At 42.8% G+C, this 23587-nt stretch overlaps 1 protein-coding gene across 4 annotated transcripts in view; it reads left to right on the top strand.

Moving 5' to 3' along the window:
- Positions 1–23587, top strand: part of CYB5R4 (cytochrome b5 reductase 4) — a 147759-nt gene that overhangs the window by 106057 nt on the left and 18115 nt on the right. For 3 of the 4 annotated variants that reach the window (XM_083177124.1, XM_083177122.1, XM_083177123.1), the window contains 3 exons: positions 9919–10059; positions 13778–13930; positions 20020–20170. In XM_083177124.1, coding sequence (XP_083033250.1) covers positions 9919–10059; positions 13778–13930; positions 20020–20170 — 445 coding nt within the window. The remainder of the gene's footprint in view (positions 1–9918; positions 10060–13777; positions 13931–20019; positions 20171–23587) is intronic. The other variant, XM_083177125.1, reaches the window with a different exon arrangement.

Raw genomic sequence — 23587 nt, 5'->3', positions numbered from 1 at the left:
GGTTGTTTCAACAATTTTTATACAAATTTTTGGTTGTCAAATTCATGAACAGGTCTGTTAATCTTAGTCATGTGATTTAACAGTCTCATTGCAGCACAGAGTTGGGGTTTTAGAGTCTAGAGCAGAGAAAAAAAAGAAGTAACTTTGATAGGACCGTGTTACACTGCTGGTGGGGCAGTTGGGAGGGGTGTGTCCTAGCTAGCCTCAAATTTGCAGTGTAAAAATGTAGCTGTCTAAAGGTGCCCATACCCGCACCGAATCCCTGCAGTGCGATCTGTGCTTTGAGGTGCGCGCTCCCGCGGCACCTCATCGCACAGTACAAAAAGTATGTGCTGCACATACTTTTTGTACTTGCTTTTCATCGCATCGCATTGCATGCACAAGGCATGCAATGCGATGCTATTTTAGCCCAGAACGCACGCCGGGATTGGTGCGTGTATGGGCACCTTTACTTTGTGGGCTACATACAAAAGCAGTCTGTTTTTACCCTGCATACAATCTTAAATTATAACATTGTACATAATACATCGCGCAAAAACTAGGACATTCACTTGGCCCGGAGGAACGGATCTCCTCGTCCACTGTGGACAGGAGATAACCTGCTCGCTGTGGCAACTCCTCCAGACAGCTACTTTCTAGGGTTCTACGCCTGGCAGTAATAAGCGACCACACTTCCAATAAGGACACGTGTGCCACTCTGTTTAAAATTTTTAGAACCCTATAAAGAAAGTTTTTGGACTCTCTTCAGTGCCAGAGTATAGGCTCATATTCCATACTCCAGCATTCTAGCCTGTGCATTCCCTAGTGAATTACACTACTGAGGCCTAGTTCCCCTGTGATCTGTTCCTTGGATGTTCCTATTCCAATTTTTCATCCGGTTCTGTCCCAGTCCAAGAATTATGTTGCTGCACAGTCAACCATGACCTGCATGTCTGGTGCAGTGAAACCAAAACCCCCTCGCTGCTGAACCCTTGTGGCGCCATATAAATAAACAATAATAATAACTACTACTTATTGCAGAATGTTTGTAAACTTAAAACCCTTTCAATATACAGTATGTAAAACCATGTATTTGTAAATCTGTTCATTGTGAAGCATGCAAATTAGTTATGACAGGCACACTTTCTTTGTTTGTCGCTGTTATAAAAAAAATAACTTATGATTTATTCATTTAGATAGGATTTGTGCACTTAACCATTCAAGTTCAAATAAATAAATACTTTTATATATGCATGTCAGCCCATTTGCACATACTTCAAATATGTTTATAGATCATAATTAACGTTTTCAATAAATGTGTAAATCAGTTTTGAATAAGTGTGTCAAAAGGCTTTTTCAGCTGGACAGCAGAACTGTTCCGCCTGCAGGCAGCTACTATTAGTCCGTTTTCCCTGCTGTTCTCTTCTATTATTGAATTAGTGCTACTGTATAATTCACCTAAAATGGCAGGAAAGTATTTATGCTTTTGAAGTCTAAATTCTACGTTTAATGTGCATTTCTGTGAATTTCCATTTATTAGAACATTAATTTGTGTCCATAATTGTAAAGGTCACATCATTTATAGAAAGAACACCTCCATATTAAAATAATTTTGTATTGTCAATATATATATTTTGATGTCTAATTTTTGTAATGAAAACTGTACTTACTATGCAAATCGGTATTGTTTTTTCAACATAATCAAGTTTGTTACAAGCAATGCTTGTTTACTACAGATTTTATTTTGCATCACAATTACAATTTGTAAACAAATACTTAAGGTGCATACACACTGAACGATTTAATGAAAGGTAGTGCTCATTTTGGTCCTTGTGAGTGAAATGATTCATCATATCGCCCAGTGTGTATGCAACGAACGATGCATACTCCTACTAGTCAATAATGACGTCCCCGTCCTCTGTAAATGCAGGTCAATTTTGGCTATATCAACAATAACTGCATGTACTGAGCGAGGACCTGGTGACGGTATTGATAAGATTATTAATAAATATCATGAAACAAATCGTCAAGTTGGTTAGGGCCTTTAGGCTTTCTCCAAAATTGCCAATGATTTGGAGAACTACATTTGCATTGGCAGCTTTGTACAATCTATGACTGTATTGACAGAAGTTACATGTATTTATGTAGGAGAAGATCTATTACTTTAAAAAAAAATACACAAGATACATTTTCTTGTAATCAGGTGAAGGAGGCTGGAATTTCTGGAATGATTGTTTGCCCCACACTTCATCTCCCCAAGGGGATGCAGTCATTTGGTCTACAGCATAATGGTCAACAGTCATTAGGTCGACATGGGAAAAGGTTGACATGGTTTTAGTTCGACGGGTCATTAGTTGGACAGTGTCTAGGTTGACAGTCAAAAGGTCGACATCTGGTTTTTCACTGTTTTTTTGAGCTGAGGTGCTGACAAGCGGTATTTCATGCCCTACCATCCACTAGGGCATGGTGGGCGAATAAAATAATGTGCCGTGCGTAGCGAGACACCGTGCCCGACGCATAGCGAGCGGATGCGGTGCACTTTAAACTGTGTCCATGTCGACTGTGTTGACATTCAGGTAAAAAAAAAAAAACATTGAAAAACCCCATGTCGACCTAGACATTGTCGAACTAATGACCCGTCAAACTAATGACCTTTCAACCTATAACCATGTCGACCAACACCCATGTTTACCTTTTCCCATGTCAACCTAAAGGTGTCGACCTAATGACTGTTGACCATCATGCTGTAGACCAAATGATCCCAACCCTCCGCAACTACCACTATGAAAATAACATTTTTAAATTTGAAATACCTACACATATTAGTTTTATAATTAGAGCAACAGGAAATACGCATAAGCAGTCATTAGTAAACATAAGGGATGAAATAGGATGGGAGATTCAGAAAGTGAGAGATTTGGTAAGAAATCTCCAGTGATTGCCGCTTTAAAAAAAACTAGAGATTTCTTACCAAATCTCTCACTGTCTGAATCTCTCATCCAATTACATTTCACCCAAGGAGTCCATGGCATAGGGACAGGTGGATGCACCATTGAACAGTAAAGCTAAAACATATGGGTAGTGACACCCTATACCAGGGCTGGGCAACACCGGCCCTCTAGATGTTGATGAACTACATATCCCAGCATGCCTTGCATCAGTTTCAGCATGGCCACATAGCAAAACTAATGCAAAGCATCCTGGGATGTGTAGTTCATCAACATCTGGAGGGCCGGTGTTGCCCAGCCCTGCCCTATACAATACAGTTTAACTCTCAAATGAAAACAATCAAATTGTGATGTATGAAGCAGTGATCAGGGAGGAAAAGTTGCGCATGGCAACCAATCAGCTGTACTGTATAATTTGACACTATGCAAATTATAGATTTTACGTCAATGTTGATTATTTGCCATAGACAACTACTCCACTGGCTCACTTCTCCTCCCTTATCACTCTGCTTCATACGTCTGCCCCCCTGATCTTTGAATCAGTGTTTGATTTGTGGATTAATTGTCATCTGATTTTTACAAAAACTATATTGTTAATTTATGAATGAAGTTGATTATGTGGAATTACATAATAATTTGATAGATAAAATTTCTGTCATGATTTATTTCAGAAAATCGTAAATACTGTTGATTTTGCATCCCACTGCTCTGCAATTGTGAAATATAGATGTGTTCTTGTACAACTAACCTCCATTCACAGTGTGAGGCAAGAGGCCGGTCGTAAGTGTGCCAATGGGTTTATGCAACTCTGCTAGACCTTGTCATCTTTTTCACATATTTTTACCCAAAAGGTTGTTTGTCTTGCAGTGCAATATGACGACTAAGCATGGGGAAGCTGTGCTGATTAATTTGAGATGAGTCATTGAAGCACGTCATACACCGTTTTGGGCTCAGATGCGCACAGATATCACATTTCTGTCACAAGCTGATTTTGTGAACAAACACCTTTTATGCTCGCTTTTAGCAAACTTGATTTTATGGCAGCAAAATTAATTGTAATAATGAAAGCCTGTTCTTTTTCTTTCTCTCGGTCATACAAACTCTCTTATGTGTGTTTTTAATTGACATATACTAAATATTGCAAGGAGGTTTGTATTTGTTTGTTTGCGGGTGTAACATAATTACTCTTATATTCACGTGGAAGTTTTAATCACAACAGAAATATTTTTTTACTTTCAAGTGTTGTTTTGTTAAGTAGCAGTTTTCTCTTTCAATGGTCCTGGTGACACAGCTCAACACTGGGATGTAGGAGGGTCCGAAGGAGCCAGGCACCTATCCTAAAGCTTTAGAGGGTAGGCTCCTCCCCTACTGCATCCCTGGACTCTTCAGTTCGTGTTAGGTGCCCACTGGAGTGGGTGCTATTCTAAAGGGCTGCAGGAGCAGCCGAAGAATTAGAGTAGTTAGGGGATTTTTATTATTTTATTAACTTTTACCCTAGCTAGGTAGGCACAGTGTGAGGATTCTCATAGTGAATCCTCACACTGCTTGCGCAGCAGGAGCTGACAGAAGCGCGTCCTGTCAGCTCACTGTGCACAAGGGAGACACTGTCTGGTCCCCCTGTGCAGCGCTTATAGCCTTTTCTAAAAGGCTGCCTGGGCTCCGGAGTACCCTGAAACCGGCTCCACGTTTAGGTGGGGATCATGGGGGACAGGCGCTCCGTGATGGCGGCGGCCATTTTATGCGGAGCTTACACGCTGAGCTCCTAGATGAGAGGACAGCAGCGTTGTGACAGGCATGTTCCAAGTGATCCCCATTTGAGGGGGAGACACTGGAATTAGGAAATCCTACCTAAGGAGCGGCTTGCTGGGGGTGGTTGGCGCCAAAAGGTCACGGACCCCGCAGCAGCAGGGACCTGTGGTCTCTTCCTTCACTCTGACTTTGGCGCCTTTCAGAACGCTTGCAGCGGAGCTGAGCTGGCTTACTGATCCTGGCAGAGTGACTTGGATTTCCTGGGCATCGCTTCCCCGCAGTTGAAACCAACAGACAGATAAGTGATTGGGTGCATTGCCTCTGTATAAACGCTTGTACATTGTTTGCACTGTGTATACTGATAGATATACATTTATCACTTGCATCATGTCTGAGCATCAGGCTGTGGTTTTGGGGGAGGGAGCCCTTAATGCACTGAGCGCGTGCAATGTTTGCACACAAAAGTTTGTCCCTGAGCAGATGGCCAAGGGGGGCTTATGTATTACTTGCGCTGATGTGAGACCCATGGGCAGTGATCCCCATAGGGCAGAGCATATGGAACCTGCGTGGGCCAGGGCCCTAGGCAGGTCAGTAAACGCTTTGGTGCAGCTTTTGGACAGGCAGAGTGATGGGCTGGTAGAATCACAGAGACCTATGCCATCATCTCAGCAGTCGTCTGGCTCCTTGCCTCTTACCCAGGCAGATCCTGCACTTATCCAGGTGATGCAGGATACTGCAAAAGGGATTAACAGGTTCAGTGAAATGCTGGACAAAATGGATGAAAATGTGGCAGGGACCCCTAGAAGGTCTTATGCTTTAACTACTGTGGTAGATGAAGAGGAAGGAGAGTATACTGACATCCCCTGGGATCAGGGTGATGATTTGGAAGAGAACTCTGCTGCTGGTATAGAGGATCTCATTGTAGCTGTGAAGCAGGCTTTAAAGCTGACTGTGGAGGATAAAACTCCTGTTAAAGGTGTTTTTAAGCGACAGCGGAAGGAGGCTGTTACTTTTCCTTCAGATGAGGGGTTACAGGAATTGTTAGAAGGGGCTTGGAAAACTCCTGATAAGAGGCTTCAGATGCCAAAACGATTCCTAAATCTGTACCCCATGCCAGAGTCTCATGCGGAGCTCTGGGAAAGGGTCCCAGTTGTGGACGCTTCAGTGGCACGTTTGTCCAAGGCTACTGTATTACCAGTACAGGGCGGTGCAGCTTTTAAAGATTCTGTGGATAAAAAGCTGGAGGGAAACCTCAAGGCTATCTTTGAAGGGGTGGGGTTTACCTTACGACCCCTTATTGCTTCAGCCTGGGTTTTTAAGGCCATGATAGAGTGGGCTGGTGAATTATGCACCATGCTGCAGGCTGACCCGGGTGCATTACTGCTTGCAGAAAAGATTAAGGCAGCAGCAGAATATGCAGTTGAAGCAGAGGAGGAAGCTATTAAAATGGCAACCCGAGTGTCCACAGTCTCCATTAATGCCAGGAGAGTGCTTTGGCTTAAAGCCTGGGAAGCAGACAATGAGTCCAAGAAGGCTCTGGAAACATTAGCCTTCAAAGGAAAGGTACTCTTTGGTACCGAATTAGAGGAGATTATAAAACAGGCCACAGGCGGCAAAAGTACATTCCTGCCGGCCTCCTCAGCAAAGCAGACGTCCAGTTTTTCTGCTTTTAAGCCGTCCTTTCGGCCCTCCCCTAGAGGTGGTGCGTCCTTTCGAGGACAGTCTTTCAGGGGAAGGTTTCAGCCCTCTAGAGGCAAGACACAAAAGTCAAAACTTGGCTCTTTTCACAAGAAGCCTGCCAATAAAGGAGAGGATAAACCCTCTGCATGACTGTCAGGGGCTTTGCCCGACAGTGACAAAAGTGGGCGGGCGTCTCACACTCTTCAGGGACGCTTGGGCTTCTCTAGACCAGGATGCCTGGGTGCTAGACATCATAACACAGGGTTACAAAATCCCTTTCAGAGGGCCACCTCCGAAGAGGTTCATTCCCACATCCTTACCAAAGGAGGCACGGCTGCGTACAACTCTTGTGAGAGCAGCGCACTCCCTTTTGGAAAAAGGGGTGGTGACACTAGTCCCCAAGACAGAGTGGAAGAAAGGCTTTTACTCCACGCTGTTCCTGGTGCCCAAACCAGACGGGTCTTTCAGACCAATACTAAATTTGAAGTCTCTAAATGTTCATTTATGGGTAGACCATTTCAAAATGGAGTCTCTACGGTCAGTACTTCTGAGTCTGGACCAGGGAGAATTTTTGGCGTCCATGGATGTCCAGGACGCATATTTGCACGTTCCTATACACCCGGAGCATCAGACCTTGTTGAGGTTTGCCATAGGAGACCTGCATTTACAATTCCGGGCGTTACCCTTTGGGCTAGCAACCGCGCCAAGGGTATTCACAAAGATAATGTCAGTAATGGCGGCGGTGCTGAGGCTCAGGGGAATCACAGTAATACCCTATTTGGACGATCTCCTGTTCAAAGCAGAGTCAGCAGCCATGCTGCAGAGTCACTTGGCAGAGGCCATCAGTTTTTTGCAGGCTCACGGCTGGATTTTAAATTTGCAAAAATCTCAGTTGGTACCGTCACAAAGGCTCCAATTCTTGGGAGTCATACTGGACACCCATCTTCATCGGGTATTCCTCCCGGAGGTAAAGGCCAGGGATCTGGTCACCCTAGTCCAGGAGATTCTCAGGGCTCAGAGCATTTCAGTATGGAGGTGCCTCAAGCTCCTGGGGAAGATGGTGGCGTCATTCGAGACGCTTCAATTTGCCAGGTTCCACTCTCGGAGGTTCCAATGGAACATTTTGTCAGCTTGGTCAGGAGACACTTTGACCATGAAATCCGAGATGATAGTGCTGTCTTCGGACACCCGAGAATCCTTGAAATGGTGGACAGAAGTAGATTCCCTTCAGTGGGGTCGGTCATTACAGACCTGGGACTGGTTGATAGTAACTACCGACGCCAGTCTCAGGGGCTGGGGGGCAATAGTCCTGGATCTCAGGCTTCAGGGCCTGTGGACGGCAGAGGAATCAGCGTTACCAATCAACATCTTGGAGCTGAGAGCTGTCTGGAAAGTCATTTCCTTGGCGGGAGACAGGTTACAGAACCTCCCTTTGAGGATTCAGACCGACAATGCCACAGCTGTGGCGTATCTGAATCACCAGGGAGGTACACGCAGCAAATTGGCCATGTGGGAGGTGTCCAGAATCTTCCTATGGGCGGAACAGAATGTTCCAGCTGTATCGGCTATATTCATCCCAGGAATAGAGAATATAGAAGCCGACTTCCTGAGCAGGGAGGAGCTCAAGGAAGGGGAATGGAGCTTACACCCTCAGGTGTTTCACCAAATCACTTCGATGTGGGGAACTCCGGATGTGGACCTGATGGCATCCAGGATCAACCGTCAAGTGCCCAGGTTCTATGCCAGAACAAGGGATCCACTAGCGGAGGCAGTGGATGCCATGACTATTCACTGGCAGGGAGATCTCCTTTATGCATTCCCACCAGTACCAATGTTACCGAGACTTCTGAAGAAAATACAGGGGCAGAAGGTTCCAGTGATCTTAGTGGCCCCGGATTGGCCAAGGAGATCCTGGTACTCGAGGCTTCAGAGGTTGTCTGTGGACTCATGGCGTCTACCTCTGAGACCAGACCTTCTAAGACAAGGCCCATTCAATCACCTGGATTCAGATCGATTGATTTTGACGGCCTGGCTATTGAAACCACCATTTTGAAAAGAAAAGGGTTTTCTGAGGCAGTAGTACAGACTATGATAAAAGCCAGAAAAGCTGTATCTTCGGCAAATTATTATAGAGTCTGGAAGACTTACATTCGATGGTGTGAGAGAAGAAAGGCTCATACATCTCATTTTAAGCTATCAAGAATGATGGAATTCTTACAAGATGGTTTTTCATCGGGCCTAAGCCTTCAGTCACTGAAGGTGCAGATTTCGGCCTTGTCCATCTATTTCCAGAAAAAGATAGCCATTTTGCCGGAAATTCAAACCTTTTTACAAGGAGTATCCAGGTTGAAACCTCCATACAAGCAACCAGTAGCACCTTGGGATCTATCACTGGTTTTGGAATGCCTTCAAAAGGCACCTTTTGAACCTTTAAGGTCGGCTGACTTTAAGTTTCTCACGTGGAAGCTAGTGTTTTTGTTAGCAGTAGCATCTGCTAAAAGAGTTTCAGAATTGGGAGCTTTGTCATGTAAATCTCCCTTCTTAATTTTTCATGATGACAGGGCTGTTTTAAGAACAGTGCCTCAGTTTTTACCGAAGGTGGTATCTACCTTCCATTTAAATCAGGAGATAGTTCTTCCTGTGTTTCAACCCCCAGAGGGTTCTAAGAAAAGGGACAAGTTAAGAACTTTGGATGTTGTGCGTGCCTTACGCATATATGTGGACAGAGTGAAGAGTGTCAGGAAGACTGACACATTGTTGGTATTGTATGACGTACACAAGATTGGTTGGCCTGCATCTAAGCAGACTATTGCTAGGTGGTTGCGGTCTGTGATAGCCTTTGCATACACCAAAGTGGGTAGACCAGTACCGGCCAAAATAAATGCGCATACCACCAGGTCAGTTGCCACCTCTTGGGCGGTTCGACATGGGGCCACAGCTGAGCAGGTTTGCAGAGCTGCCACTTGGTCATCTGTTCACACATTTGCCAAATTCTATAGATTCCATGAGTTCGCGTCGGAGGACGCATCATTCGGGCGAGCAGTGCTGAGAGCTGCAGACCTGAGCGTACCCTCCCAAAGGACCGGCTCTGGAACGTCCCAGTGTTGAGCTGTGTCACCAGGACCATTGAAAGAGAAAAAGGGATTTTTGTAAGAACTTACCGTTCGAATCCCTTTCTCTGATATGGTCCTGGTGACACAGCGATCCCTCCCTTACGCTCAGTAAGTATGCCAGAAGTTTCATGATGTTCATGTTAAAATGGTTAAAAGTTAACAGTTTTCTGTTATAAAATGTGCATATAATATGTGCAGGCGTTTGTACTGAGTTAATGTATTCCAGTGGCTTTGAAAGATGAACTGAAGAGTCCAGGGATGCAGTAGGGGAGGAGCCTACCCTCTAAAGCTTTAGGATAGGTGCCTGGCTCCTTCGGACCCTCCTACATCCCAGTGTTGAGCTGTGTCACCAGGACCATATCAGAGAAAGGGATTCGAACGGTAAGTTCTTACAAAAATCCCTTTATCTGCCTGATAAACAAGCACATTTTACATATTTCTCCCTAAAGGAATCTATTATAGGAAATGCAGACTATCTTCACACATGAACATCAATCACAATACTAAAGTATTCTGCTTTGAGCTGCCTCGAGGCTGTCATCTTCAGGTTCCGGTGGGGCATCATGTTTACCTCAAGCTAAGCATTTCAGGTAAAACAGAATGCACTGGTTCTATAAGTACGCCTGTATTGTAAAACATTCACATGCATAGCTAGGAACTTTGATATATATGTGCTCTATATGATCTGCTTACATGTTTTATTAATAATGGCAGTAATAAAATATGGTACTTATTTCCTAGCACGGCGCCCGCGATTTTGATTGTATTGATCGGGTCGGAAAAATTGCATCGATCGCATCGCATGCGATGCGATCGACCCGATTTTTACATTGGAATCAATGTAAAATTGTCCCTGAGACCTGATTTTACATTGATTTCAATGTAAAAAGCCCCTAAAAACCCCATTTTAATAGAAAACCCCCCTCATGTTTTAAATGACCCCCCAATGTTAACGCCACCCCACTATTGGCGCCAACCCCTTCGGGTTCAGCTAGCCCGCGAGGGGCAGCGGTACGCATCCTCCGACCTTTTCATACCCCCACTATCCACGTCGGCGTGGAGTTGATTTTATAAAGTGTGGCGAGCGTAGCGAGCCACTGAGCCCGAAGCGTGTCGAGCGGACGCGCATAGCTTCACAGGTATACGCGTCCCCTTGCGGGGCTCACCACGCTTTGGGCTCGGTGGCTCGCTGCGCTCGCCACACTTTTTGAGATCAGCTCCACGCTGATGTGGATAGTGGGGGTATGAAAAGGTCGGAGGACGCGTACCGCTGCCCCTCACGGGCTCGCTGCGCTCACCACGCTTCGGGTTGACGTCAATAGTGGGGTGGCGTTAACAATGGGGGGGGGGGGGCATTAACCATACTTTGTAACCATACTCAATGAGAAATTGGCCACATTGTCCCATTTCCCATTGTCCCCTATGTAAAATCGCGTTGAACGCATCGCGGCCCATTATAATGGGCCGCGATCAACCCGATTTTGACTTGAAAAATAATTTAACATGATTCTCTATGGGAAAATCGCGTTGATCGTGTCGGTCGCATCGCGGCCCATTATAATGGGCCGCGATGGACACGATCAACGCGGCAAATTAGCAGGTGATTGACAGAAAATCGGGTCCATCGCATTGATTGTAGATTAAGTACCTTACACTTAAGGCATACAATCAATGAGACGGGCGCCGTGCTAGGAAATAAGTACCTAAAATATCACAAGGAGGAGAACGACGAGCGTGAGATCTAATCATCTACTGTATTAAACTATACTTTCTCTGTATCACCCTCTTGTACACGCTCTCATTTGGGTTTGATAGACCTGGTCCTGTCTGCAATGCTATATGTAACAGACTGTGACAAGTGTATCACCTGAACAGCAGAAGTGTTGTCATTTATCTTTCTTCCTTCTGGGTGATTATATGTGTCATATTCTCATTTTCAGCTTCAATGCATGCACACGCTGAGCATAGTAGCAGTGACAAACGTTCAAAATAATCACCCAGTAATATATAGGAGCTTTTGTTTATATTATTCAATATGTTTTGAACAGAACTGATACAATTGAACCTTTTCATTACAAGTTTTGCTGTTTACAGTATATACTGTGTTACAAATAGCATTTATGTTTATTATGGATCTTGCTGTTTAGATACTGTGTTACCAGTGTTAATAAAGTATTAGTGGTGCGCTATCAACAGCTGCTGGCACTGGGTTGTCAAGCCCAAACAAATAGGAGATAAAAACAAGAAGTGTGCCAGCACTGGCGGAACCAATATGTAGACCAGACGGCTCTCAGTTTAAAATAGACAATTTAATGTTTAGGCACCATTCGTAGGCACCTTGATAAAGTGGCAACACAGCCACGAAACGTTGGGACACCCACGCCTCCTTGTCTTTCTTACTGTGCGAGTGCCGCCGTCCCCCCTACACATAAAAATACATAGGACATCCAAACAATCCTAAAATCATGTATAATGCTAATGAGCTATGGGAATAACACAGATGTAATGATCATATATTGTAGAGCTCCATATAGAATGGCTTGTTATCAAATGATAAATGATTATAAGATGATGTGTATTACCATCCGATGTTTTCTGGTATTATTTGTGGACCAATACAGGGTGGTGATAGAGTCCCAAAAGTTCCCATATTGAGGGTTCAATTTCCTCCCTATTGGGCGTCTTCTCCCTATGTATTGGAAATTAGGAATAGTGCAGGTATCCCATATGGTTGTTGTAATCCAAAAGAATCAGGAGAATATGGACGTCAGTGGGAGGTGGGACATCACTTGGTATACATGGATGGATCAGCAGTCATTCAAACCGCTCAATGCGTTTCCCCGGATGTTCTCTGTCCGTCTTCCTTCACACTTGCTCCTGAGGAAGACAGAGAACATCCAGGGAAATAGGTCCACAGGTACCTTCCAAGGTAATATAACCTTACACAATGCAGGTAGATTCTTTTTATAATTTAAAGTGCAAATTGGCATCGAGACACAAATTTCAGAAGTACATCTGCAATGATAACATATGAATTTGCTTGAAATCCTAAGGGTTATAACTATGTTTTTTCCCCATTTATATGCAAGATGTCAAGCAGCTGTACAAATTTGAATATACATTCTGTCTGTCTGTTGGTGATGTACTTGTGTCTTTGAATGAATTCTTTAATATGTTACGTGTCTATTTAAAAAAAATTCTGAAGTATATTATTAAAAGTTAAATACTATTATCATTTCAAAACAAGAGTGCCCCAAAAATACATATATTTGTCTGTGTACCATTCTTGCGTTGGAAATAGGAAGGTAGTTTCTACTCCAGAGATTAGAGTGTAGATGCAACAGAGACCCATGTGAAGAATGAAATATTTATATAAATATTTACTGAAATATCATAGTTACATAGTATTTAAGGCTGAATAAAGACTTGCGTCCATCCAGTTCAACCTAGGTGTATTAGCTTCATCCCTTGTTATACACAGTGTATACTGATATATTTAAGTTCAAACCATGATTATTGCTTGTACCCCTGTATGTTTTTAACCAATAGATGTTTATCCAACCTTATTTTAAAGTATTTATTGTGTCTGCCGACACACCTCACCAGTAAGAAAATTCCATAGTTTTGCTGCCCTTACTGTAAAAAAAAGTTTTCTTCTAATGGAACGAAATCTTCTTTCCTCTAATCATAACTCATGACCCCGTTTCCTTGAGTCCTTCCTTACAGTAAAAAATGTGTTTGACAGTTCCTTATATTGGCCCCTGATATATTTGTACATGTTTAGCATGTCCCCCCTTAAACGTCTCTTTTCTATCTTCAATAATCCTAAATGCTTCAATCTATCGTCATAGGTTAAATTCTCCAATCCCATTATTAGCTTTGTTGCTCTTCTTTGGACTTTTTCTAGTTCTACAGTATGATGTCCTTTTTATAGTGCGGGGCCCAGAATTGTGCTCCATATTCTAGATGTGGTCTAACCAATGCTCTTTACCCCTTTTTATGCTAGTATCCTGTTGGCCTTATTTGTTGCTATATGACATTGAGCACTACACCCCAGCTTGTTATCTATTTGGATTCCTAGGTCCTTTTCAGGTTCTGAAATACGCAATGCCTCCCCGCTTAGGTTATAGCTAGCACATTGGTTATGTTTCCCAAGATGCATAACCTTGCATTTATCCACACTGAACCTCATTTTCCACTTATTCGCCCACTCGTCATATAATGCATGCAAAGTTCAGTGCTAAATCAAGATTATTTTTATTGTTTCAAATAATCATGTATACTGCCTCTAGTGTGTATTTGTTTCAGGTGTAGAAGTAGTGAAGCCTTATACGCCGGTTTCAGAGACCTTAGTTCCTGATCTCCTGCAGTCATCACAAATAAATGAAAAATACATCTATATGATGATCAAAATCTACCCAAATGGAACTTTAACTCCACAGATTGATAAATTGACAATAGGTAAGACACTCTCTCTTATGAAGAAGAAACTTGTAGAAAATTATGAATAAATACAACATTGTTCTATATCAATATTCACACACGTTGCATGATCTGGTTGGAATTTACACAATCCCTGTTCCCATGTCTTTTACTACATAAATAATAGTTTGTTATTAACAAAAACATTTAAGTAGTTTTGTCACAACCTCTGGAGACTATGGGGGGTATTCAATGTGTAGGTCACAGCGGTCGAGCTTTCTCAACCACCGTGACCCTGTCCCATTCTCGTTGTGTGTGTGGGTCCCATTCTCGGTCCCCACACACACACACACCCTCAAACATCAGCAATGTATACTGGCTTAGCAGCTGGGTGCAGTCCAGGCCTCCTCTCTCACAGAACACAGTACATAGCACAGTCAGGCCTGGGAGGAGCTGCACTCTAGCTCCCTCTATCTGCAGCCGGCGGCAGCCTGTCTCTGACATGAGGCAGTTGTCCCGCAGCCAGTCGTTTTATTAAGACAGCTGGGCAGATGGATCGGCGGGAAGGGGGGTTTCTAGGTACTCGGAACCCCCCCTGCGTGCATGGTGAAATACAATTTTAATGTAATTTAGAGCATGTAATAAAAATAAGTAAATGGACATGAATGTAAGGAAACACTGGTGTGCATTGAATGTAGATTCAGTAATAGAACTACTGCTGGATAGGAAACAAATGTTTTATGTATAACAAGACTAAATGTAAGTAGCTCCTTCTGTGAATTTTTTTTTTATAAATCAGTGGGCCCTTTTTGTTATATGTAACATATGTACTGAATGGAAACAGTTGTGAAATTTACATAAAAAGGCATTCAAAGGTTGTTTAACATTAATGGGTAAAGGAACTTAAACTGATATAGGGGGTCATTCGTGTGCGGTCCGTTTGCTATTGCTGCTGCTTTCTTTGCCCGGGGCTAAATTAGTATACTTACCCTCTCCCTCTAAACCCTGTCCATAATACTCCCTAGTGAATGCCTAACCCATAGATTTTGTTATAGCCACAATTGCGGTTCCCAGTTTGTGGAAACAGTTGATCATGTTTGTTTAAATACATCAGACGCAACGTGGCTTTCCTCTTCTATGCAGTTGGATTAGCAGTTGTCCTGCTATGTAAACTGCATTTGCTGTGGTTAGATTATGTAGTTAACAATGGGTATTCCAGGAATAACTGTACCTCCTCTCTTTGCTTACATAAGATGGACCAAACCATGAAGATGGGGTGGTGGTCTATAGCAGACAGTCTGGTTAATAAATAATGGTACACAAGGAATGGGGGTTCTAGGATATAATTCTGCGCTGAGGTGCAAGCTTGAATCTATGCAGTAAATGTGTCACCCAACACACTGAAATGACAAATTGTAGCAAAAAAATACCGACAGAATTTTCAAGCGCTCCTTCTATTCCTGTATTTTCATGTCACTCCGTCCTCAGTAGTTCTGATGATGACTCATATGACATGAAAAAAAGGGAAAACCATATAGTGTAGCACCCTTGGGTATAACCACTGATACGCATATATTCTGATGTCAAAAACCGTACCCTATATGGTGGTCCACTAAATGAAAGGTGGACAAATCACGCTCAATAATGAGGGGGTGATCAACCTCCAATGGATCCTCCAGACTCCTCCAATTGATTTCACATAGAAAAGCCAGAGATAGGTGCCAAAATGGTGAAGTAACGTTTTAATATTTAAAAACATACACAATAAAAATTCATTGGGTGTAAACAATGGACTCTCACCCGATTGATGTGTCTACTAGATGGAAGCAGACATACAGAGCATAAGATGGAAAAGCCACAGGCGTCCCTGGATGCTGTCTGTAAAGGTTTTAATCCTGGTGAAGATGTCCAGAGTCCACAAGTCCCTTCTTCCAACGCGTTTCAGACCTCCTGTCCTTTATCAAGGCATGCCTTGATAAAGGACAGGAGGTCTGAAACGCGTTGGCAGAAGGGACTTGTGGACTCTGGACATCTTCACCAGGATTGAAACCTTTACAGACAGCATCCAGGGACGCCTGTGGCTTTTCCATCTTATGCTCTGTATGTCTGCTTCCATCTAGTAGACACATCAATCGGGTGAGAGTCCATTGTTTACACCCAATGAATTTTTATTGTGTATGTTTTTAAATATTAAAACGTTACTTCACCATTTTGGCACCTATCTCTGGCTTTTCTATGTGAAATCAATTGGAGGAGTCTGGAGGATCCATTGGAGGTTGATCACCCCCTCATTATTGAGCGTGATTTGTCCACCTTTCATTTAGTGGACCACCATATAGGGTACGGTTTTTGACATCAGAATATATGCGTATCAGTGGTTATACCCAAGGGTGCTACACTATATGGTTTTCCCTTTTTTTCATGTCATATGAGTCATCATCAGAACTACTGAGGACGGAGTGACATGAAAATACAGGAATAGAAGGAGCGCTTGAAAATTCTGTCGGTATTTTTTTGCTACAGTCTGGTTAACCCCTTCCCGACATTTGACGTACATGTACGTCATGGTCGGGAAGTACTTCCCGACATTTGACGTACATGTACGTCATGGCTTTAAACTGTCACCGCGTCTATAGACGCGGTGACAGTTTGGAGATGTCTGCTGTCCCTGACAGCAGACATCCCCCCTCGTCGCCCAGGGGGGGCAGGGATGCCCCCCCAGTCGGCGATCGCTGCGATTGGCTGTTCAAAAGTGAACAGCCAATTGCAGCGTTTTCTGTGTTACCGGCGGCTAAGCCGCTCGGTAACACAGAGATCGGTGGTGATCGGTGCTGTTAAGTACAGCACCGATCACCACCGAGCGGCAGCCCGTCCTCCCACCCGCCCGGCAGCCTAACCTCCCACCCACCCGGCAGCCTAACCTCCCACCCAGCCAGCAGCCGCAGCGCCAGCCCCCCTCCCACCCCCCCCACCAGCCGCAGCACATTATGAAAATAATTTTAGTGAAATAAAATTAACTATATATATATATATATATATATATATATATATATATATATATATATGTGTGTATATATATATATATATATATATATACACATATATATAATATAGCAGATGAAGCGGCACTCGTAGCTCTTTAAATAATACACGGAGACAGCAATGCGTTTCTCAACGTTTCAATCAGTCACGATTTTCGTCAGGAGAAGTAACAATAAACATATCAAAAAGCTCACCTTATATCCCATCACCCTGTAGTGTTGCCGCCCAGCAGAAGGCATGCCCGATCCCGGACACTGCGTGACCCGCGTCATCACAGCGCGCCCTCCGCTGACGTCCAGACACGCCAGCCGGCGTCAGGACGTAGCTGCACTGTTTACCCATCACCATGGAAACCCGCTAGTGACACATAACAATACATCTAAAAAAAGGGAGAGAAATACAGGGTATACAATTAGACATGTACAATTATTATAATCATAACATTAGTGTGGTTAATGCAAAGATACTAAGCAGTACCAAATTACATAAATTTTATCTATTGATAAGACATGATAGTGGTAAGGTCTCATTTAATCCTCTAGGATGGATGCACTGCAATTTATGTATCCACCCTGCTTCTTTTCTGAGGAGGATGGCACACCGATCGCCACCTCGGGTGAGGGGAGGGACATGATCTATCATGCGATATTTAAGGCTAGAGAGGCTGTGTTTTTGTTCAAGGAAGTGGCGGGCCACCGGCTGCTCGCTCCTGCCATTCTCAATGGCAGCCCTAATAGATGAACGGTGACCCGCCATCCTCTCCTTGAATTTCCTCTGTGTCTTCCCCACATAAGATAGACTGCAGGGGCATATTATTTGATACACAACATGTGTGCTCTCACAGGTGAGGTGATGTTTGATGTACAATTTAATACCACTATGTGGATGATTAAATACATCACCCTGGATCATAAATTTACAGGTGATACAACCACACCTAAAACAACCTGGTTTCTTTACAGATAGAAAATTTTTTGACGGCATTTTGCCTTTACCAGTGATGTCTGTCTTCACAAGATAAATTTTTAGATCGTGAATAACATGACATTAAATTAGTGTCATGTAAATCCAGGTCTTTATCGGACTTGACTATTGGCCATAATTTTTTGGAAATAGAGTTAACCCTAGGGGATAATGTATTGTACTCTGTTACCCAGGGCAGTACTTTTTTAGTTTCCTTAATGGCACTGGATCTAAGAAGAATAGTACGGTCCATAGACATTACTTTTTGTTTGGATTTTTGTAAATTAGCAAGAGAATATCCACGCTCCAGAAATTTGCTAATAAGCACGTCAATCTGGGTTGAAGCCATCTCCAGATTACTGTTGACCTTACCACTATCATGTCTTATCAATAGATAAAATTTATGTAATTTGGTACTGCTTAGTATCTTTGCATTAACCACACTAATGTTATGATTATAATAATTGTACATGTCTAATTGTATACCCTGTATTTCTCTCCCTTTTTTTAGATGTATTGTTATGTGTCACTAGCGGGTTTCCATGGTGATGGGTAAACAGTGCAGCTACGTCCTGACGCCGGCTGGCGTGTCTGGACGTCAGCGGAGGGCGCGCTGTGATGACGCGGGTCACGCAGTGTCCGGGATCGGGCATGCCTTGTGTAAAAAATACATTTTTTTACACAAAAATGCAGATCTGGCTCAAAATTTTTCATTTTCGCAAGGAATGAAGGAGACAAAGCACCCCAAAATCTGTGCCCCAATTTCTCCCGAGTACGGCAATGCCTCATATGTGACCAAAAAATACCATTTGGGTGCATGGCAGGACTCAGAAGGGAAGGAGTGATATTTGGTGGTGGAATGAATGGTGGGTGCTATGTCGCATTAGCAAGACCCCCGAAGCACCAATACAGTGGAACCCCCCCACATGTGACCCCATTTTGCAAACTACACCCTTCAGGGAATTCATCAGGGGGTATAGTGTACATTTCAAACCCCCAGGGGTTTCACCAATTTTGATACAACTGAGCTGTGAAAATGAAAAATTAAATTTTTTCATTTTCACAGCCCAGTTGTATCAAAATTGGTCAAACCCCTGGGGGTTTGAAATGTACACTATACCCCTAAATGAATTCCCTGAAGGGTGTAGTTTGCAAAATGGGGTCACTTGTGGGGGGGTTCCTAAATTTTAGCATCTTATGGTGCCTAGAAACCTACATGGTGCCTAAAAAATAATCTCATAAAAAGGAGGCTCCAAAATCAAGTAGGTGCTCCTTCTATTATGAAGCCTGTGGTTTGGTCAACGTGCACACTAGGGCCACATATAGGATATTTTTGAAAACAAAAGAATTGGGGGAATCAATTTTTAGTCACATTTCTCTAGTAAAATCTACTGTGTTCCTTAGAAAAATGTATTAAAATTGCAAATCTGCAAAAAAAATGAAATTTTGAAATTTCACCTACACTTTGTTTTAATTCCTGTGAAACACCTAAAGGGTTAACAAACTTCCAAAATGCTGTTTTGAATACTGTGAGGGGTGCAGTTTTTGAAATGGCATCATTTATGGGGGTGTCTCACATACAAGTCCCTCAAAGTCACATCAGAACTGAACTGGTCCCTAAAAAAATCAGTGTTTGAAATTTTCTTGAAAATTTGAAAATTTGCTATTCATATTGTAAGCCTCCTAGTGTCCAAAAAAATTACAAGGAAGTTGAAATAATGATGGAAACATAAAGTAGACATATGGTCTATGTTAGTTATTAACTATTTTGAGTGGTATGATTATTTGTCTCACAAGCAGACAATTTAACATTTTGCAAATTGCTAAATTTTCCATTTTTTTGCGACATTTTGGTATTTTTCACAAAAAAACACAGACTGTATCGACCCAAATTTACCACTAATTTGAAGTACAATGTGTCACGAGAAAACAATCTCAAAATCACTGGGATAAGTAAAAGCAAAAAAAAGTTATACCCACTTAAGTGATACATGTCAGATTTGAAAAAAATGGCTCTGTCAGGAAGGCAAAAACTGGCTCTGTCAGGAAGGGGTTAATAAAGCTTAGTACCTCATAACACCTTACCTTTTTTGGTTTATCTATTGTTCTTTGCTTTTGTACAGGTGACTATGTCTTTATAAGCAGCCCACGAGGATGCTTTAGGACCGCTCAGGTGGAAGAAGTGGAGGATATTTTTCTTGTGGCAGCTGGTACCGGTTTTACGCCAATGGTTAAATTGCTGAGGCATGTTTTATGCAGTGCTTCCAGCCTCAGGTGGGTTTTGGAGACAGGATTAAAACTAAATGAATGCATCCAACCAACCTGTTAATGTCCAAAAAAAAATGTGGGTACTTGTTTCCTAGCACGGCGCCTGCGATTTTGATTGTATCCATCGGGTCCAAAAAAATCGCGTCCATCGCTTGCAACCAAATCGCATGCGATCGACGCGCTCAATGCGATTTTTACTTTGGAACCAATGTAAAAAGGTCCCCGAGACCTGATTTTACATTGGACCCAATGTTAAATGCCCCCCAATATTCATTGTATACCCACCCTGATGGGTCAAATGCCCTCACATTGCCACCCCACAATGAACGCCAACCCGAAGCGTGGCGAGCGCAGCGGTACACGTCCTCCGACCTTTTCATACCCCCACTATCCACGTCGGCGTGGAGTTGATTTTATATAGTGTGGCGAGCGCAGCGAGCCCCGCAAGGGGACGCGCATTACTTCACAGGTATTACGTGTCCGCTTGTCACGCTTCAGGCTTGGTGGCTCGCGCTCGCCACACTATATAAAATCAACTCCACGCCAACGTGGATAGTGGGGGTATGAAAAGGTCAGAGGACGCGTACAGCCGCCCCTCGTGGGCTCGCTGCGCTCGCCACGCTTCGGGTTGGCGTTCATAGTGGGGTGGCGTTAACAATGGGGGGGGGGGGGGGGGGCATTTCACATGTAAAATACCTATAAGGGTGGGTAAACAATGAAAAATCGGGTCCATTGGCCCATTTAACATTGTTCCCTATGTAAAATCGCATGCCTTAACTTAAGGCATGCGATGGACGCAATTTTTTAATTGTCGGGGAAAAGGCTTAAAATAGCCCTGAAATCGCGTCGGTTGCGTCCATCGGATACCTTAAGTTAAGGTATGCGATCACCTGCGACGGGCGCCGTGCTAGGAAACAAGTACCAAAATGTGTTTAGCCTTTTTGGAGGAGACTGGCAGAGCTTCTATGAAACTCTCCCAAGTAGTGAAATTTTTTTTGTGCAGGTTTCTTTTTGGAGAGATGCTTCAAGCTAATCCATATGCAATGTGAAAAAGGGCTAAACATGGTAAGGGTTAGCGAAGAATGTGATATCCATAATTCTAGAATGACTTTGCAAACTGCTATTAATACTGCTAATAGTTATTTTCTAGCATCCCTTGGAATTCTAATGTCTGAATGTAAAAGGCCATACTGTAGTTTGCCAATTCTGGGGTAAGTGGGGCATAATCAGGGAGTCTACAGTAAAGTAGGCTACGCTCCGCACACTATTCTATTCTCCTCCACGCCTTAGTGGATGGTAGGACATGAAATACCATTTCTCTGCACCTTTTTCAGGTGTCGACCAGTGTTCAACATAATGACCATATATGTCATAAGAAAAGGGTTATTTCAGCACATTTATACATGTCTTTATTTGTAAATGGGATTTAAGTAATGACCACAATTTCACAGGCTTGACATATGATTCAGATTTAGCTGTGATGGGCTATGTAAATGTCACACATTGAGTCACTTTTGGATAGATCAAAATTAGGAATTATTTTACCAATCTATTATTCAATCCTTATTTGAATGGTGGGTGAGTAAAAAAAACAAAAAACATTAATATGTGCAGTGCATTACGGCAACTCTTCTGTTTTACTGAGCAAAGGAAACTTACATTCTGCATATGGTTAATGTTAATGTGACCAGCACATCTGCTATATGCATGCAGAATACCTAAGGGCCCCTTATAATGCCCATAACCCCTGCCCCACGTGTGAGCTCTATAGCTTTAAACGTTCTCTGACCACAATATAGTAGATAAAATGATGTGATCAGTACAGTTGCTCTGTCTTCAAGCACAGTATTAAATAGGACAGTGGACCTGAAGTTTCATACTGTACAAAATTGTATACAGATTGGTTTTGTTTCAGATATACAAGGGTCTGGTTGTGAGCTGCTCTCCTTATACTGTTGTGTGTAAGCCAAAAGTGAGTTTTGACACTTTTTGTGCTGATCACATTCCAACATCAATAAGTCATTTTTTTAATGCAATACCTGTATCAATAAATTATAAATACATTTCTCTTAGAAAATACCTTTTCTACTGAACCTCGGCAAATAAAAAAGTCTACCCAAAATAGCCAAAAATGTGAGTGTTTTATTGATTTTCTTAAAGTAAATACTACAAATAAATGGCTCTTTAGGTGCCCAAACACTAGTGCAATTTGTGCCCTTTTCACCCGATTCCAACGCACAGCATTGAGAAACGCTTGGTGAGTGTCAAATCACATGTGTTTTACATCCGATTCCGATCCAATGCATGGTCCCGTGGGCATGGGCATCGGATGGAAACCGGAGATTACCCTGGCTTCCACAAAGATGTATCTGATCCCACAGCTATGACTGGGTCACATACAATACATTGGATGCAAAAGGGCAACATACATTGTTTCATATGCAATCTTGCTGCCAGGAAGTTCAAGGGCAATTGCATGCGATTTCAAGCCTTCGTCAAGTAGCAGTAGTGTATGGGGGCATTTAGGTTGGCATTTATCCACATACCAAAATGAGCAAAAAAGAGGGTTCTACCCATAGGTGTTCATAATAAAATCTGCACTTGAAAATAATAAATTTCTATCCACCATCATAACTAAACGCATCCAGGAATTGATTCTCACTTCGCTATAGATACTGCATCTGGTGCAAGTGCCCAATGTTTTCCCTCTGCGCATACATTCGAAGTATGCAGATTAAAATTGTAAGATCCATGCGGTTTTGATAGGTGTTTGTAGATAACATTTGGGGGTTGTGGCTAGAAGTCATGGGCATGCCAGCGACTGCATCTAAGGACATAGTTACTCTTACACCAGTGGCCTTGATAAAGATGCAGTAGTGGCTGATCCAAATGACGCATCCAGTACTGCAGATGTCCCACTCATTATCATTCCACAGTATAGGAATATTATAGTAGTCAACAAGAGAAGATATATGCCCTTGAGTGATTTCATTTTGTTTGAATCTGACACAAGATAAGGAGAGATCTGAGCATTATTTGCCTCTTTTTCATGGACAACACTGCACTCTCCTCTAATTCTCATACCCACTTATCTTGCTGTCAGTCATTTTTCACAGAGTACAGTATGTGTACAAGGCCACTGCGACCTGTGTTATATGTGTTTGAGTCGAATACAATAAAGGGAGCATTTTAGTCAGTCTCAAGGCCCGTCTGACAGACAAGCGTAAGTTTATACTTATACAATTGTCCAAAAATTTGTAAAGCTAAAACAATAATCATTTAATGAACCCTCATAAACCCTTCAGTAGTATGCCCGGAAATTTCTCAGGCTGAGCTGCACTGCAGGAGAGGGCTCAAGAAATTTCCGGGCATGCCACTATAAAGAAAGGGTGTGCCAGTGGTGCCTTTAGCGGTGAACCAATG

This window comes from Crinia signifera, chromosome 3 (assembly GCF_055691185.1).
Source record: "Crinia signifera chromosome 3, ASM5569118v1, whole genome shotgun sequence".
Lineage (NCBI taxonomy): Eukaryota > Metazoa > Chordata > Amphibia > Anura > Myobatrachidae > Crinia > Crinia signifera.
The sequence above is the reverse complement of the archived record's forward strand: the minus strand, read 5'-3'. Positions and strand labels throughout refer to the sequence as shown.